The sequence below is a fragment of the Bos grunniens genome, chromosome 2 (genome assembly GCF_055505025.1).
Source record: "Bos grunniens cultivar Pamir isolate PY7600 chromosome 2, Bosgru_T2T1.0, whole genome shotgun sequence".
NCBI classification, from domain to species: Eukaryota; Metazoa; Chordata; class Mammalia; order Artiodactyla; family Bovidae; genus Bos; species Bos grunniens.
Window position 1 is genome coordinate 92323381 of NC_141166.1, and position 18068 is coordinate 92341448.

General features: G+C 38.2%; 1 protein-coding gene across 45 annotated transcripts in view; it reads right to left on the bottom strand.

Moving 5' to 3' along the window:
* Positions 1–18068, bottom strand: part of NEB (nebulin) — a 220940-nt gene that overhangs the window by 130515 nt on the left and 72357 nt on the right. For all 45 annotated transcript variants that reach the window (XM_086353306.1, XM_086353298.1, XM_086353272.1 and 42 more), the window contains exons 53-65: positions 15816–16127; positions 15406–15609; positions 11760–11864; positions 10500–10607; positions 9831–10142; positions 9172–9375; positions 8573–8677; positions 8376–8483; positions 6491–6802; positions 6002–6205; positions 5437–5541; positions 2223–2330; positions 302–613 (exon numbers count right to left, since the gene is read on the bottom strand). In XM_086353306.1, the coding sequence (XP_086209432.1) occupies positions 302–613; positions 2223–2330; positions 5437–5541; positions 6002–6205; positions 6491–6802; positions 8376–8483; positions 8573–8677; positions 9172–9375; positions 9831–10142; positions 10500–10607; positions 11760–11864; positions 15406–15609; positions 15816–16127 (2499 nt within the window). The remainder of the gene's footprint in view (positions 1–301; positions 614–2222; positions 2331–5436; positions 5542–6001; positions 6206–6490; positions 6803–8375; positions 8484–8572; positions 8678–9171; positions 9376–9830; positions 10143–10499; positions 10608–11759; positions 11865–15405; positions 15610–15815; positions 16128–18068) is intronic.

The following is an 18068-nucleotide window of genomic DNA, read 5'->3' on the forward strand; positions in this document are numbered from 1 at the left end:
AAAATGTGTTCTTTCCCCCTTAAAAGAATAAAATAAAAGGTCTCCCTGTGGTAGACCTGGAATTCCAACACTGCTTAATTCCAGTTTATTTTTAGAAGACTAAGTCCGGTCAGTAAACTTCACTTCCTTGTAAAGCCTAGTAATGTATCCACAATTAAACAGTAAAACTATTCTCTGATTCACATCTCATTCACTAAACAAGAAATCCTAGTTTGAGTAGCCCAGTGAGTTGTTTACGAAGGATGGCTTTCATATGGTTCCATTTCCTTCTGTACACGGCTGTTATAGATGCTGTACTCACGTCACTCTGGAGGTCATAGGCCTGCCGAGCATGGATGACATCGCTCTGGTCGGGCAGGCACGTCCACTGGTGCAGGTAGTTCTTGTAGTCTATGTCACTGACCAAGGTCTGGCACTTCTTGGCCAGCACCACCCCCAGCATGTCCACTGGGCTGCTGAACTTGGTCTTCCACTTCTCAAAGTCCTTCTTGTACTCCCGGTCACTCTGGATCTTGGCCACGTGCATGGACCACATCATCTTGGGGTCATCTTTGATGTCCCGGGCTCCAATGTGGTGGCCGAGCTGCTTGCGGTAACCATCTTTGTATTTGTACTGAAATGAAAATGCACAAACCAGATTTTCATTAGAAGCCTTTAGAGGTCACAAGTCTGTACAAATCGTCTTGCTTATATCACAGTTGTAAGCTGATACTTTTGCTAATAAGCACTAACTCAAGGCAGTCGCCTACCTTTCCTCTGGAAGCTTATAGTGGTAATAAAATAGATGGAACTGATATGATTGTAGTGTATACCCCAAATCACCTATGGCCTAGTAATAATGAATAGTTCCTGAGGCAGGACATGAACACAGTGGAGAGGCCATTTGGACCAAGGAACTTGGAGAAATGGGTTAGACACTAAAAGCATATCAGAAAAGAGATGTGCTCAGTGACAAGATGGGTTTAATAAGTAGTAAAATGATTTTCTGGTTTCTGTGAAGATAAAGTCAAGGTCAAGGACTACCTGCAGTAGCAACAGAAAAGAATTTAGTATTTCATAATGGATTCAGACTTTCAGTGATGGTGGCAAATTTGGCATCATTTTGCAAATTGACTAAACTAGGGGAGCTGACATAGCAGCCCAGCTGGTTAGAGCATGTTCCTAATAAAGTCATAGGTTCTCATTCTCATGGAGGAACAGTGTTTTTGTTATTCCATGGCCAATGACATCGTCCTGGAATCCAAGTTAATTACCCAAAATACAAGCTTCTAGTCACAAAGATAACTGAGTGAGAAAGTATAGATGAGTCAGCAGAGGCAATATAGTACAGTAGGAAGGAATGAGATGGACTGGAGTTTCAACTCCACCACCGACTAAGAGTTTGACTTTAGACAAGTTGCTTAAGCAATCCACAAAACAGGGATAATCACAACACTTACATCCTAAGGTAATTATGAAAAATAAGTGACATAATGCATGTAACACTTTTAGCACAGATTTCTCAGTGCTTTTGGTTATTATTACTTTGGTATCTATTATTATTTGCATTCATCCACTTGTAGGAAAGGCCCAATGTATGTAAACTAAAGTAAGTCACTAATATGATCTTTCTACATAAAACACAGTGTATTACCATATTCCCAAATAGTGGGCCTTGAATTTTAGAGCAGTGGTCTGTTCTCCAAGAATCCCCTGAGGTACCAGGGAAGGATGATGGTTTTATTCTGCAAGGTACAAGCCACAAGCCAGAAGCTGGTTAAGGGTGCAAGCTTGGGCTAGTCTGTCTTCTTCTCATAGTCGTATAAGGGTGAATTGTAATGATAAATGTCATATGCATTTCTTGAGTTAAAATGCTATATAAAGCCAGGCCATGATTCTCACTGGGAGAACTTAAGTTTATGAGTCACTCTTTCCATCAGCACTGTGACAATTTTATATAAGTACCTCCAAGCCTGCAGCTATACTCTAACAAATTCCACATGAATGGCTCTCTCTCTGTTCTTGGTGGATCAGCTTTCACTGTAGTACTGTGTCTTAACAGTTATAAAAATTTAATAAACATTCAATTTTTCATTTCCCTCAAAGCTAGATTTTAGAAAAATCCTATGCAAATACATAAGGCTTTGTTTCCAAAAGGCCAGGAAAGTTCTTTTCAAAGATTTAGTTCAGTGAAAATGTCCCTTCAGACTGACCACATACTTGCAGTAAAATCGACAACTCACATCACTGATGATGTCCCTGGAGGCCTTGGCTGCCACAATTGGGATGGCATCACTTCGCAAGTCGTAGCCTTTCTTCTTTGCTTCTTCATGGGCGAGTTTGTACAGATTCTAAATTTGAGCCAAAAAAAAAAAAAAAATCAGTTAGATGTTGACATTCACACCCAAATATTAACAGAGAACTAAAACAATTCACTAAGTTCTACACAGGTAGGTGCCTGTGATCATCTCACTGTTGAGAGTCCTATGCTTTGTGACTTTTTTGGCAAAGTTGAGTCTTAAAAATGATACGGAACATGGTACCTTTGTTTTTCATTTTTAAAGTTATGTTACATTAACTGTATATAGGTATTATTCATTGTTTTAAATTTTTGAGTTTTAACAAGGAATCAGTTTTGGAAAGCTGAAACAAATGGGTCTAGGTGGCAAGAGTGGACAGGAGGAAAACTAATTCAATCTACATTATTTTGCACTAACTCTGTGCTGTGGCAGTGCTTGGTACTTGAGAGCCAAACATGAATATGACCTTTCTCACTTCCAAGATTGCTGGAGAACTGATGGAAAGACTGACGTGGAACAAGCTGCCAAGAAGTCAAACTACAAATGGTGCTTTAACCATATGATTAGAACAAACTCCAGGAAGGAGAAATTGATTCCGAATTGAAAGATCAGGAAGTTTTCAGTGATAAACATGGTTTCCATAGACTGAGATGGCGGTCAAGGGCACAGGGACTTGTATGAATCAAAGTACGGGGGAGGAAAAGTGCAGGGATGTCAAAGGAAGTGGGGGCAGTGCCAGGCAGAGGAAATGGCAACAGGACTGAAAAAAGTCGGAGTTGGGCTGTGAAGGCCTGGCGATACGTTTGTGCTTAACTCTATATGAAATGGGAAAACAACAACAATGTTTGAGGGAGAATGACATCATCAAATTTGCATTTTATCTTCCTGTCCTAAACGAGAAAGAAACACAACAAAATTGAACTAAGCTAATAGAGAAAAGTTGGAGAAAGCAGACCAGGCAGGTGAGGCACTCAGTTCAGGGGATTCTTCCTGGGCCTCTTTGAACCAAGTGTAACATACAGCAGCTCTGAGCTTTTGCAATAAAGACAGAGCTGACAATTCCAGAAATGCTGAGTGGCTAGGGGCCCTTTGCCTCTTAAAACACTTGTTCATACAGCATGTACTTTCCTGTAGCATTATGGGACCTATACTGTAAGTTTAGCTGAAAATTCACTTCTTTTTGAAAGTGGCACTTGATGTTTTTAGTTTGGGATAACAATTTAGAGTTAGTTATATAAGCATTAAAAATATAGTTTCTACCCCCCAAAAATAAAATGACTTAAGTTGGTGACTAATTAAATTCTCTCAGTTATATTCTGCAGAAGAGGAATACATGTTAAAATAGGCTGTCAAAGAAAGAATATTTTCCTGGAAAGTAGCACAAAGCTGGGAGAAATAAGTAATACATCAGTAGACAGAATCTTGGATTCACAAAAACCTCCACAGGCTTAAATCAATAGGTTCATTCTAAGAAGAAAAAATTGCCGAGATATAAATATAAGTCTTTGAACTGAAATGTAAGTTACCAAATGAATAAATACAAGATAGAGGAAATCTAGTTTAAGCCCATGTAAGTTGTGTTAGGGTTTTGGTTGACCCCAAGTCCCATACGCACCAGCAGTGACATAGTTGCCAAGGACTCCTAAGGCACAGGGTGAAGAAATGGAGGGTGAATCTCCAGAAGAGGAAATGCAAAGTCAATGGTAATCTACATTAGTCATTCCTCACCTGCAGGACTGTGTTCGGTTCTAAGAGTCACATTCTGCAGGGATGTCAGGTGAGGAATGTCCAGGAACTTATAACAACTCTGAGAAGAGTACTATTATAATGTTAAACCCACTTTTCAGGTGGAAAAACTGAGAGACAGTGGGGATGTTTAGATTAGAAAGAGAACATGGGGTGAGTTGGTGGGGAGGCACACAGCAGCAACCCCATCTCTGTGGGGCAGGCACAGACTATGGTCTTAGAGAATTATGTGGGTCTGCAGAGAGAAACCATTGACCCAATACGTGAGAAACACTTTGCAAAGGAACTGCCGGAACAAATGGGTTGATTTATGAGGTAAGCATCCTGTCACTGAGAACACTTAAGCTAAGGCAGGATGATGGCTTTTTGGGTGAGGACTCCTGCCTAGAGCAGAGGCTGACCTCTCAGCCTAAACATCTATGGTTCTAATTAAGAGAGTAGCATTGACACATATACCCCCCCCCTTTTTGTTTTTTACCACGTGTAAAAATAGATAGCCAGTGGGAAGCTGCTGTATAACACAGGGAGCTCAGCTCTGCTCTGCAATGACCTAGACAGGTGGGGTGGTGGTGGTGGTGGGAGGGAGGTTCAAGAGAGAAGGGATATACGTATACATATAGCTGATTCACTTTGTTGTACAGCAGAAACTAACACAACATTGTAAAGCAATTATACTTCAATTAAACAAAAGTCTGTGGTTCTGATATGGGCAGCTCTACACTCACAGAAAACAAACAGGAAATGGGCTTGCTAATGTGTTTATTGATAGGTCCCCTCTGTCTCTCAGTTATTTGATTGTACTGTGATTTTAATCCTTGACTTAAACCTTATAAAAATTGTAAATTTTGACCCTAAACTATAATTTAGGAAAAATAAAGCATGTATGGAAAATAAATTTAGCACAGCTATGTAACATGTGCTATGTGCTAAGTCGCTTCAGTCGTGTCTGATTCTTTGCGACTCCATGGACTGTAGCCCACCAGGCTCCTTTGTCCATGAGACTCTCCACGCAAGAATATTGGAGTGGGTTGCCATGCCCTCCTCCAGGGAATCTTCCTGACCCAGGGATCAAACCTGCATCTCTCATGTCTCCTGATAAGGAAGAGATAAATGTATTTTGGTATATTGCCAATTTCCTAACTTAAATTAATAAAAGAAGAGAGTCTAGTTAATCTTCTGGTTACTGCTTTAATTATCAGTTCTTAAAATTTACACTGCCTAAATGGTAATTTGTGCTACTTCAAGATTGATGCTTAGGATGGAAATTGAGAAATGCACGAGTATTTGGTTCTCACATGGAGCAAAAAATGGCATTCTTTACAAATTGGTTATTTATATTACATCACCATGAACAGATTAATTGAAATATGAAACGCCATGCAAATGTCATAGAATTAGCATCTGTTCCCACCTCACTGTAGTTGACTTTGTTCGTTCTTGCCAACGTAATTTCTGGTGTGTCTGGCATGATGTGGACCTGGGTCTTGTCTTTGTCCCAGGCTTCTGTGTACAGACGCTAGCAAGGAAAATAAAAAATGTCATCAGGAAAATAATTCAGTGTATATTTAATAGAAATTTCAGGGCCACAAGAACTCTAGAAACAAAGATAACAAGAAGTTATGCATTTTATATACATTATGTATTTTATACATATCTTCAAGTCATCAGTTCATAGAACAGATATGTATGAGTGTCTTTTGATACTCAGAATTATATGTTAACAAAAGGAAATTTAGAATATCTTATGCAGAGGTTTTCCACAAAAATGTGCCATTTTATCAAAATCATGAAATAACTACTGAAGTAAATGTTAAAATATGAATGGAATAGATACTATATATGGATAGATATATATATAGAGAGAAAGACAGACATATCTTTTGTTGCTCAAGTTTCTATTTCTTTCTTTTCTTGATCATGCTTCTTTTCCTTTGGTTCAGTTTTAGGAGTAATGACTCTGAATTTTGAAGCCTCACCTTGTTCATATTGATGGCGTTGTTCTTGGCCAACACTTGCTCCAGAGAATCAGTCACGCTAGTAAATTTGAATTTGTCTGGAGGCTGGCGATAGAGTTTATCACTCAAAATTTCACTCGCCCTCTTGGATTTTTCCACATCTAAAGAGCCAATGGGAACCCAGCCGATGCCTCTTAGCCATTGGAGATCTGACTTGTACACATTCTGTTAATATAAACAGCCAGTAAGTATTTATCTCTGGTTTGGGAAAACATTTTCACCAACAGGACACGAAATAAAGAACACTTTTGAAAATGCAGTTTGTTGGACAGACAGGGTATCAGACAATATTCCTTTGTGATCTGGAAGGTTTGACATTGAACACTCACAGGAAAAGAAGAAATGTTTTCCCCCACTTGCAGGGGCTGGAGTGGTTGGTGCCACTTATCCAACGGATGTTAATTCACTGATTGCCCACCTTTGCATGTCATTATGATCCTCAGTACTCACGTCACTCTGGAGGTCGTAGGCCCGCCGAGCATGGATGACATCGCTCTGGTCGGGCAGGCACGTCCACTGGTGCAGGTAGTTCTTGTAGTCTATGTCACTGACCAAGGTCTGGCACTTCTTGGCCAGCACCACCCCCAGCATGTCCACTGGGCTGCTGAACTTGGTCTTCCACTTCTCAAAGTCCTTCTTGTACTCCCGGTCACTCTGGATCTTGGCCACGTGCATGGACCACATCATCTTTGGATCGTCATGTATCGCTCGGGCACCAATGTGATGGCCAAGCTGCCTACGATAGCCTTCTTTGTACTTGAACTAGAAGAAGAAAATTACTGATAGTCACCTAGTATAACTTTTAGTACAAGATACAAAGATTAATAGGCTCAGATTTTCCTATTCGTTAAAAATGCTTTCCGCCTGAATATTTCTTGCCTGGAAAACTCCATGGACAGATGAGCCTGGCAGGCTACAGTCCATGGGGTCACAAGAGTCCAACATGACTTAGTCACTAAACCACCACTCCTGAATATATAAATAATATGTGCATCTGCATCTTATAAACCATTGAGAAAATAAAGCTTGTATATATGTATACAAAAAAGAAAACAGAAATTATGACATTCTGCCATTTGGTGATAACTGCTGATGAAAATGACTTTTTGTGGGGAGGTGTGTACATGTAAGAGAGTATATTAATAAAATTAGAATGGGGTCATACTGTAGATGGGTTTGTGTCTGCTCATTTCAGTTATTATTTAAGCATTTTCCTATGTCATTATATGTTCCCTTGTGTGTGTCTGACCCTTTGTGACCCCATGTACTGTAGACTACCAGGCTCCTCAGTCCATGAGATTTTCCAGGAAAGAATACTGGAGTAGTCAGCCATTTCCTCCTTCAGGGCATCTTCCTGTCCCAGCAATCGAACCCATATCTCCTGTGTCTCCTGCATTGTAGGCAGATTCTTTACTGCTTGAGCCATCAGGCAAGCCCATATATTCCCTACAAACATGATTTTTAATGGCAGCAGGTATTCCATTATATTGTATTATAATACTTTTAATCCTTCTCTGACAGTTGAACATTTTTTTAAAAAGTATGACAGCTACTTCCCATATTTTGGATATAAAGGGAAAATATGCTTTTGACTTCACAGACAATAGAAATAGAAAGATAAACATTTGTAGAAATGTAAGCAAATCCATCTTTAAAGTAAATAAATATCCACAGCCAATTACAGGATGCAGGGATAAACATACAATTCACGGGAATGGTTGGACTATAAACAGATTAATGTGTTCCATTCCTTCAGGTTTACTGGTTCACGGGAAATGGCTGGGTTTGGAAGGGATCCTATGATGAGTTCAACTGCACATATGTCACATTGTTTGTTGCTGATGCGTAGTTGCTAAGTCATGTCTGACTCTTTGCAACCCCATGGACTGCAGCCCGCCAGGCTCCTCTGTCCATGGGATTTCCCAGGCATGAATACTGGAGTGGGTTGCCATGTCTTCTTTGGGGGACTCTTCCTGACCCAGGGATCAAACCTGAGTTTCCTGCATCTCCTGCCTTGGCAGGCAAATTCTTTACCACTGAGCCACCAGAGAAGCTCCATACATCATGTCACAAAGTCAAAAGGCTGTCTGAGCTATAGTAAAGCAGCCAATCCTTTGGTTCAGCAGGGAATGGACATTATTTTGAAATGCATGTTGCTATGGATTCAACCATAGCTAGAAGTTAGCCTTTATGTTGAGAGCTTCATTACCATTATTTTAAACTATTTACTTACAAGACACCATTAGCTAAAACCTTAACCTCACAGCTCACTTGCTTTGCTACATATCCTCGAGAGAAACCAAAGCTGAGCAAAGAACTCTGCAGGTGCACTTACTTCACTTGCAATGTCTCTGGAGGCCTTGGCTGCCCTGATAGGAATGGCATCTATCCGCATATCATAGCCTTTTCTCTTGGCTTCATCTAGGCCAAGTTTATAGAGTTTCTGAAAAAAGACATAAATCTTTGTAAGTCTGATCTATAAAGTACAGTGTAAGAAAAAATATTATCATGCAGCACGAACACATTGCTTACCTCACTGTAATTTATTTGGTTTTGTTTAGCTAGTAACACTTCAGGAGTGTCTGGCATAATGTGGACAGTGGTTTTATCTTTATCCCAAGCTTCTGTATAGAGGCGCTGAAATAAAAACAGGTGTGAGTAGCTCAGGTCAGTAACGAATCTAGTTCTTAATGAGAGTAAAGAGTCTGCTCTGTGAGTCAGTACTTGTGACACCTTTGGGTCTAGATGTCACATCAATAAGAAGCGCAATACTTACTTTAAAACCACTTTGAAAGTGAAAGTGTTAGTTGCTCAGTCATGTTCAACTCTTTGTGAGTCCATGGACTGTGGCCTGCCAGGCTCCTCTGTCCATGAAATTCTCCAGGCAAGAATACTGGAGTGGGTTGCCATTCCCTTCTCCAGGGGATCTTCCCAACTCAGGGACTGAACCAGGGACTCATGCATTGCAGGCAGATTCTCTACCATCTGAGCTACCAGGGAAGCCCACTTAAAAACCACTTTAAGGCCAAGCAAAAGAACCGAATGTAATTTTTCTTTTATAGAAACAGATTTCAGTGTTTACACACACATACAAAAATTAACAGCCACCTCAAGTTAAGGAAAGGACTTACATGGTTCATGGTAATAGCATTGTTTTTTGCCAAAACCATCGGGATAGAGTCCATAAGGCTGGAAAACTTGAATTGATCTGGGTGCTGACGGTAAACGTGGTCACTCAAAATCTGGGAAGCTCTCTTGTTCTTCTCATCCTCAAGAGAACCACTAGGTAACCAGCCAATGCCTCTGAGCCACTGAAGGTCGGACTTGTACAAATTCTGAAATTTTAAGTGATAGACCATTAAACAGAAGTATAATGATAGTCCCCTAAAGATATAAAATTTTGTTTTATATTATAAAATACTACATTATACATTTCAATGCTTGAATTCTATGGGAAATTTTAAAATTTTGGTATTTCTTGGGAATCCACAAAATATTCACATTAGAAACAGATTTTTGAAAGACATTTTAAACAGAAGAACACAGAACATCAAAATTCTACTAGATCAGTAATCTGGAGGTTTCTACCAAAGCAATGGGTGCTTCGCTGGTGTTTTCTTTTGTGAAATTAATGATGCTCCCAGTATTTGTGTGACTGGATGGAGTGTGAACGTTAGTCCAGGAAGTAGAATTCAGATGTGTAAAGTCAACTCCCTTCGTTTGGAGGGAACTTTGACACTTAGGAAAGCAGACATGGTTTCTTTTGGCCAAAAGAAAAACTTAGACTCACATCACTCTGGAGGTCGTAGGCCCGCCGAGCATGGATGACATCGCTCTGGTCGGGCAGGCACGTCCACTGGTGCAGGTAGTTCTTGTAGTCTATGTCACTGACCAAGGTCTGGCACTTCTTGGCCAGCACCACTCCCAGCATGTCCACTGGGCTGCTGAACTTGGTCTTCCACTTCTCAAAGTCCTTCTTGTACTCCCGGTCACTCTGGATTTTGGCCACGTGCATGGACCACATCATCTTGGGGTCATCCTTAATGTTTCTGGCTCCAATGTGGTGGCCAAGCTGCATGCGAAAACCTTCCTTGTACTTGTACTAAAGGAGGGGAAAAAAAAAACACATATCTTCGTCTTTTGAAGATTAACTTATGTTACTACCTTTGTGGTGAATTACAAAGCACAGTAACTCCAAATATTTTCATAAGGCTAGATAGCCACAGATTTAAGTGCTTTTTTTTTTGGATAGGAAAAATTAAAGGCTAAATCCGGCTACAGATTCCATACATAATAAATACACCCTTGAGTTTATCCTTGTCCCATGCTGCGTCCCTGGGATCATTTCACTATTTTTAATTTGTCACTTGGAAGAGTCTATTCAATTTAAAATTAAACTGAGACTTTTTTGAAGTGAAAATTGCAATCTAATCAGTACAAACAAGGGATAAAGTCTTACTTCACTGGCAATTTCCCGGGATGCTTTAGCTGCTTTGATTGGTATGGCATCAACAGGAAGATCGTAACCTTTTTTCCTCAACTCCTCATAACCCATTCGGTAGAATTTCTGTTAAGAAATGAAAATCACTTTGAAAAAAACTGTTTCCCATTAACATCTGCAGCATAATGAATCCAATGTGTGCTAAATATTTTAAGAGTTCCTGAGAATAGCTTCTGAGCTCTAGAATACTCAAATGTACTAGAAATTGTGCCCATTGATTGCTAATAATCTTGTTTTAAACTCTAAAGCTCTTCAATTACTTAGACCAACAAAGTTAAATGTCAGCTGTTCCCAAATATTTATGAGAATGAGACAGAATAAATTGGTAGATAAATGAAATATCATCAAGGTGCTGTTTTCCAATTAACTTTGACTCTTTCACCAGAAGTTTTTGTTAGAAATGAGCAATGTCTTTGCCATCTCACACTAGAGTCTATTTCACCATATAGGGCTGTCCAAAAGTAGGATCCACATTTTTAGGCAAGAAACAAAGCACTTCATAATTTTTACAATGTAAGTTTTTTTTTTTTTAGGAAAGTTTAAATATCAAATTTTAAAAGTTTAAGTGAAATAATTTCTTTCTTCAGATTTGTTACATAATTAAATGAGAATATAATTTAATGCACTTCATTCAGAAACCAGATTGTTTAAAGTACCTATTGACCTTGGACTTGTTTTTATGTTTTAGTCCTTTGTGGTATTACTTCAGTATCTTATTTAAGCTAAGGTCTTCATATTAGAATTTATTGTTAAAATATTAATTTTTACATCTATAAATTTCAGGAGGTTATACTATGAGTATAAAAATAAAAATAAAATTACCCTGCATGAGTTTTTTATGCTCATCTAAATTTTATTGAATTGCATGTGTGTCAGGCACTATAGTGGCTAAGCACTGTAGATCCAATATGATTTGTCTCTGCCCCACACGAAGCTTCTGTCCATACAGGGAAGAGCTATACAGACCATTACAATATGACAACGTGTGTAATAATGAACCACAAGGAACAGAGAGCACATCCCTCCAACTCCATCCAACAGAGAAAATGCCAGTTATTGGGATGTTCAAGCTAAAAGCCATTAAATGAGGATGCTAAGTCATATGAAGTTTGTTAGTTAAAATGATTCAAGTATTCAAAATAGCTTCCAAATAAATTCATTGCCTCAGAAGCAATCAAAAGGAGCTATCTGAAAATACGTGTTTCATTGGAAACTTACGTCACTTGTGTTGATTAAGTTTGCTTTAGCCAGAATAATGTCAGGTGTATCTGGCATGATGTGAATTTGAGTCTTGTCCTTATCCCAAGCTTCTCTGTAAAGTATCTAAAATGAGATAAAAGGGTTTTTCAGTGGTGCTCTTAGATTAGTGACATAGTTAATTTCAAATAGTGTTACTAATTCATCTAAATTAAGCATTATAGTAGCATAAGCAGAAAATAGGTATAGCATTTCATGACTTATGAGACACAGTTGCCTTTCAAAATATAATTATGGATTGCCTTTTCAAAGTTGCAACTAACCCTGCCTGTAAGAAATCAGCCCAAGTAGTTAAAACCTTTACCAGCATCATCAAACAGAGCAGCAGTTCTCCACCTTTTGGGATTAAAACAATCTCCCCCAGGATTTAATTAGGAGACAGCCTTTATCTTCTGGTTTCCCAGGGGCTCAGTGGTAAAGAATCCACCTGCCAATGCAGGAGATGCAGGTTCAATCCCTGAGTTGGGAAGATCCTTTGGAGGAGGAAATGGCAACCCGCTCCAGTATTCTTGCCTGGAGAATCCCAAGGACAAGGGAGCCTGGTGGGCTACAGTTTATGGGGTTGCAAAGGAGTCAGACACAGTTGAGCATGCACACATCTTATCTTCTGGAAAAATGACATATTCGGGGTATGTCTAGATATTAGGGAGTCTCATTTCCTATGTGGTTTATCATACAGTTATACCTCATAATTATTTGAGGGGATTAGGATTCCCCCAAATGATTTTGTATGAGATTCATCAAAGTCTCTTGTATGTCCCAGGGTCATTCTCTTTCTTCAACAGAAAACAAAGAGACCCAAACAAAAATCTCATTGGTTTATTAAAACTACAGGGTAAAAGTCTGATGAAAAATAGTGTGCTTACATTGTCAGAGAGTCTTCCCACAAGTTACTTATCAATTACAAAGGTTAAAATAGTAACTAGACAGTGGAGAAACCTCACGACACCATTTCACCCAAGCAATCAAAGCTAAAATGATCAGTAATAGGATAGATTGATATCATGTGCCTCCTGCCATGCTGTGTAGAGGAGGATGCAACATATGCTATCCTGCCAAAACTACAGAACCTGAGTCTAATCATGAGGAAACAGTACATAAACCCAAATTTACAGAGGTTCTGTACAACAACTGGCCTGCGCGCTTCATGAATATCAAGGACTCTTAAGGCAAAGAAGTGAGGAATTAGTTCAGATTAAAATAGACTAAAGACATGACAAATAAATTCAATGTGTGGTCTTGGGTTGGATCCTGGATCAAAAAAATTTTTTCTCTTTCTATAAAGGATGCTTGTGGTAAAATTGAGTAAATTCTGTACACTAGTGTTATTTTAACACTACTTTTCTGATTTTGATCATTGCACTGTGGTTATGTAAGAGAATGTTCTTATTTTCAGGAAATGCACTGGAGTATTTAGGGGTAGAGCAGTATCAGGAAACAACACACACACACACACAAAACATACACATGTAGGAAAGAAAGAGATGGGGCAGGGGGAAAGAGAAAAAAGGCAAATGTGACAAAATGCTAATTGGTGAATATGGGTGAAGATATACATATATATATGTATATACATGCACATATAAATTATGTGTACTAAGTTCAACTTTTCTGCATGCTCAAATTATTTCAATATAAAAAACTTTAAAGTCTCATTGGTTCCTTGGACTTGTCAATTTCCCTTTGAGGTGTGCAGTGTGGGGTGTGAGGGGCTGGCCCCCTTCTCCTTCCTGACATGCTTACTATGGTCCTTGTAACCCAAAGACCTTCAGGACTACAACAAAACAAGGCTTCTGAATTTTCTTATACCTTTATCCTGGACTAACCTTTATGATTGAGAAAGATCAGAATTTCTCAGCCTCAGAACTATTGGTGTTTACCGGAGTTGTTGTTGTTGTGGGGGAGCTGTCCTGACTTCCATCCACTAGATTCCAGTAGCATGCCTCCCTCAAGTTATGACAAGTTACGGGTGTTGCCAAATGCCCGCTGTGGGTCGAAACTGTCCCTGGTTGAGAACCACTGAGCTGGACCATTTCAATGCCATGTGTCACTTTCACCTCACGGAAAACAGAAAATGCTAAGAATGTTTGTTTACACTGAGATAGATGAACTGGCCTATTCAAAAGGAGAGACAGCAGGCTCCAGGACCCCAGTGGCCCTTTCCTGAGGCCTAGAGATCAGTCTCCTGTAACAGGGGCACGCTGCACAGGAGGTCTATCCTGAGACTTTGCGTTGATAGGTTTCATGATGCAGGCTTTTTCTATTGGCCACCATATTAGTTCAGAACTTTATACACAGCCCTGTTTCATGGAGAAACAAGAAGCTTTTCTAAAGGGGGAAATAATTTGTAGGAATTTGTTGCTTTATTAGTCATCTGATGGATTCAAATTGCTACCATAAAAATGACATTGAAACATATAAAATATCATGTAAGAAACAAAAAAAAAAAAAATGGGAACATGAACATTCCTAATAAAACTGACAGGTCAGCAGTTACTATAAATTCTGGATATCAAAACTGCAAGACGTCTGTGAGGGGGTGATTAGGCAGAGAGGAGCCACAGTTTATAAACTGCTTTTGTTGTGTTGTTGTTGTTTTTTAGTTGCTAAGTTGTATCCAACTCTTTTGTGACCCCATGGACTGTAGCCCGCCAGGCTCCTCTGTCCATGAATTCTCCGGGCAAGAATACTGGAGTGGGTTGCCATTTCCATCTCCAGGGTATCTTTCCAACACAGAGATGGAACCTGCGTCTCCTGCACTGGCAGACAATTCTTTATCACTGAGCCATCCTGGGAAACTATCAAAATGCTTACCATATGCTAATTAAGGGCTTACATATATTCTATAAAAACATATATGTAAAATATATAAAATGTTATATATATTTAGATCTTTCTAAGGCTCAAAGAGTTATTACTATAAATCTATTTAAATGTTCTTAGCTCCAAAATCTTAGTGCACATAATTCAATGCTCTGTAATTTTCAGGGTTATGCTTCTAACTGAGGAAGGTAGAGTAATCTTTCCCTTCTTTGCATAGAATTAATCTACACATCTTTCATTTATTTTATTCAATAAATACTTACTGAGCACCTATTATTATGCCAGACACTGGAATCAGTGCTGGAGAAGGATATAAGAAGGAAATGGAATATACATAAATACAAATATAAATAAATATATATAATCTATTGTGATTCAGCTAAGTGAAGTGTATTATAATCACTTGAAAGAAAATACATCCTTTATGACATTTCCCCTGTGCCTGTGTAAGGTACTCAGAATATCTCCCTCTAATACACTGTACATCTGAGTCTTTAATGCACACATCTGGGTCTTCAATGCACACATTTCAAATAAAGAAATATGTTCTTGTTATGCTTTGGATAAATAAGCAAGCAAGCTCTGGGTGACAAAAATTGATACTAAGTCATTTTTACAAGATCCACTATAGGGTAACTGATAATTCAAATGAAATAACGAAATAAAAAAATGATGCTGTGTCATGTGATGCTGTGTTATCCTACTAATTTATTTAGCAAATACTGTTGAGCACCTACTGGGTATCAGGCAGTATAGTTTCTTTTATCTCCGAAGAGGTACTCACATCACTCCTATTTTTGGCATTTGTCTTTGCCAGAACTATGTCCATGGCGTCAGGAATGCTGGTGAACTTGTTTCTATCCGGAGGCTGGCGATATTTCTTCTCACTGATGATTTCTGAAGCCCGTTTGTTCTTTTCTGCCTCCAAAGAACCCAAGGGACTCCATCCTATGCCTTTCAGCCACTCAAGGTCAGACTTATACAAATTCTGTGAAAATACAAAGCATGCCATCAAAATTCCATCCTCATCCGGACCCTTGACTCAAACAATTATATGCATTACAAAAAAAGGTATGTTTTAGACATTCAATAATAATTTGTCTATGTAGTTTCTGTCTCTTAATGATTAAATGATCACTCATATGAGATATGAAGTACTATACACATATACTATGAGATTTAGTAGAAACTGACCTCACTCTGTAGGTCATAAGCTTTTTTAGCATGGATCACATCATTCTGATCAGGCAGACATGTCCACCCATGCAGGTAGTTTTTGTAGTCCACATCACTGACCAAGGCCTGACATTTTTTGGCCAGTACCACTCCCAACATGTCCACGGGGCTGCTGAACTTGGTTTTCCACTTCTCAAAGTCCTTCTTGTATTCTCTTTCACTTTGCATTTTGGCTACATTCATGGACAACACAAGCTTTGGATCATCTTGCAGACTCCGGAATCCAATATGGTGGCCAATTTGCTTGCGGTAGCCTTGTTTGTATTTAAACTGAAATCAGGGGAAACAGTTCTCTTATTAACATAAACACAAGTTAAACTCTGTTTTCTTTGTTTGCATGTTTCCAAAACTGAAACGAGAATTTCATTTAACTTAGTAAGAAATGTGAAAACAGGTTGATTCATGCTCATATATGGCAGAAACCAATACAATATTGTAAAGCAATTATCCTTCAATTAAAAATAAACAAATTTAAACTTAAAAACAAGGAAAAAAAAAAGAAATGTGAAAGCTTAAGTAGAGGCTTCTAAAAAGACATAATGTAGCTGAGTATCAGGACAGGTTATGATGAAAAATTAAATTCAACTAGAGGCAGAAATATATGTTGGAATGTGCTGGACATTATGTATGCTGACTCTAGGGTAGCATTTGATAATGCTTATAGGAATAATGGGAAAAGTATGGCTAAGTTGCAAAAAATAATTGGGAAGATTCAGGACTTGATGAGCAGGCCTAATAGTGTAGATTAATTTATTAAACTGCAGGGTTTTTTAGTGGTTCACCATATAATTGTGTCATATAAACTTGTCTTGTTCAGATTCATTCGTCTGTGCTCATAAAAACTGCCAAATATGTTAGAATAGAACAAAATTCCACAAGATCTCAACATACTGCCAAGACAGGTCAAAATGCAGTGCATAAATGTAAGAAATAGTGAAACCCAATATTTAGATTCAATTGGGAAAAACTGCATTATTGTTGGTGACAATGACAAGAGTAATAATAATAATTGGATAATAGCATTTACTTGATGCCAGATGCTGAACACACATTATACTTTACAAAAGTAGGTTCTACTCTCTCTTGATACCCAGCTTTGTGGTTATGTCTTAATTAAAAATGCTCAGGAATTTATGTGGACCATCAGTTCAATTTGTGCAATATGACAAAATTGCTTTTTAAAAAGTAGATTTCTGTAAGAGATTCTGTAGGAGTACAAATAAAGGCAAATCAGAAATTCATTTGCTTGGCCTAACCTGAAACAGGAACACAACACCAAGTTTTAAGGTACTCTATTTTGAAAGGGGTTTTGAAAATACAGAACACATCACAAGTAGAATGATTTAAGGATGTACAAAGCTAAAACCAAAGGAGAATAAATAATAAATTTGAAATGTTTGAAGGGATATCAGGTGAAAAGGGAAATATGCTACTCTATGGAGTTCTAGAACACACATCTAAGGCTGACCAGTAACATGTTTAAGTTTGAAATAAGGAAATACGTAATGGCAATTAGAAATGATCCAGCAAAGAAACAAACTGCCCTGAAAGACACAAAAATTCTTATATTTGTAAATATCCAGAGACCTATTGGAATAGAGAGAAGACCTATTAGAAAGGAGAGAATGATGTTGAGTGGGAGATTAAATAAACATCGTTATCTTCTAACTGTAAATTCTGTGATTCTAACTTATTTAGTATTGATAAAAATAGCTCTAATTTCTTTAGGTGGCATAGATACAAGAATCATTTGAAACTGAGAGGAGATAATAATCTCTACAATGGTGGGAAATTCATTTAAAGGTAATTCAATTTTAGGGTAAGATTTTAAAAAATCCTAACAGACTTACATGAAAATAAATGTTGTTTCTTAGGAACGTATTGATGCAATGTCTTAATTTGCTAAACTATTTTTACCTCATAGGGAATTCTAACATTAAATGAAAATGAGTTTACTTTCTGAGGACCATTAAGACATTACTACTGCTTTAGGTTCACCATCACATCGATTCATTTTAATGAGACATTGACCTGCAAGGCAGAGTGGGGGTAATAACACATCATCTAATTAATTTCCCAACACTTCTGGAGTGCCACAGATTAACTGAGTTAGAGAGAAATTTCCCTTATATTCTTAGAATTTATTGTCAGATTGTTTTTAGACATGCTTTCTCTCCAAATCAAATCCTTGTTTTGCTTTGATTTAAAGAT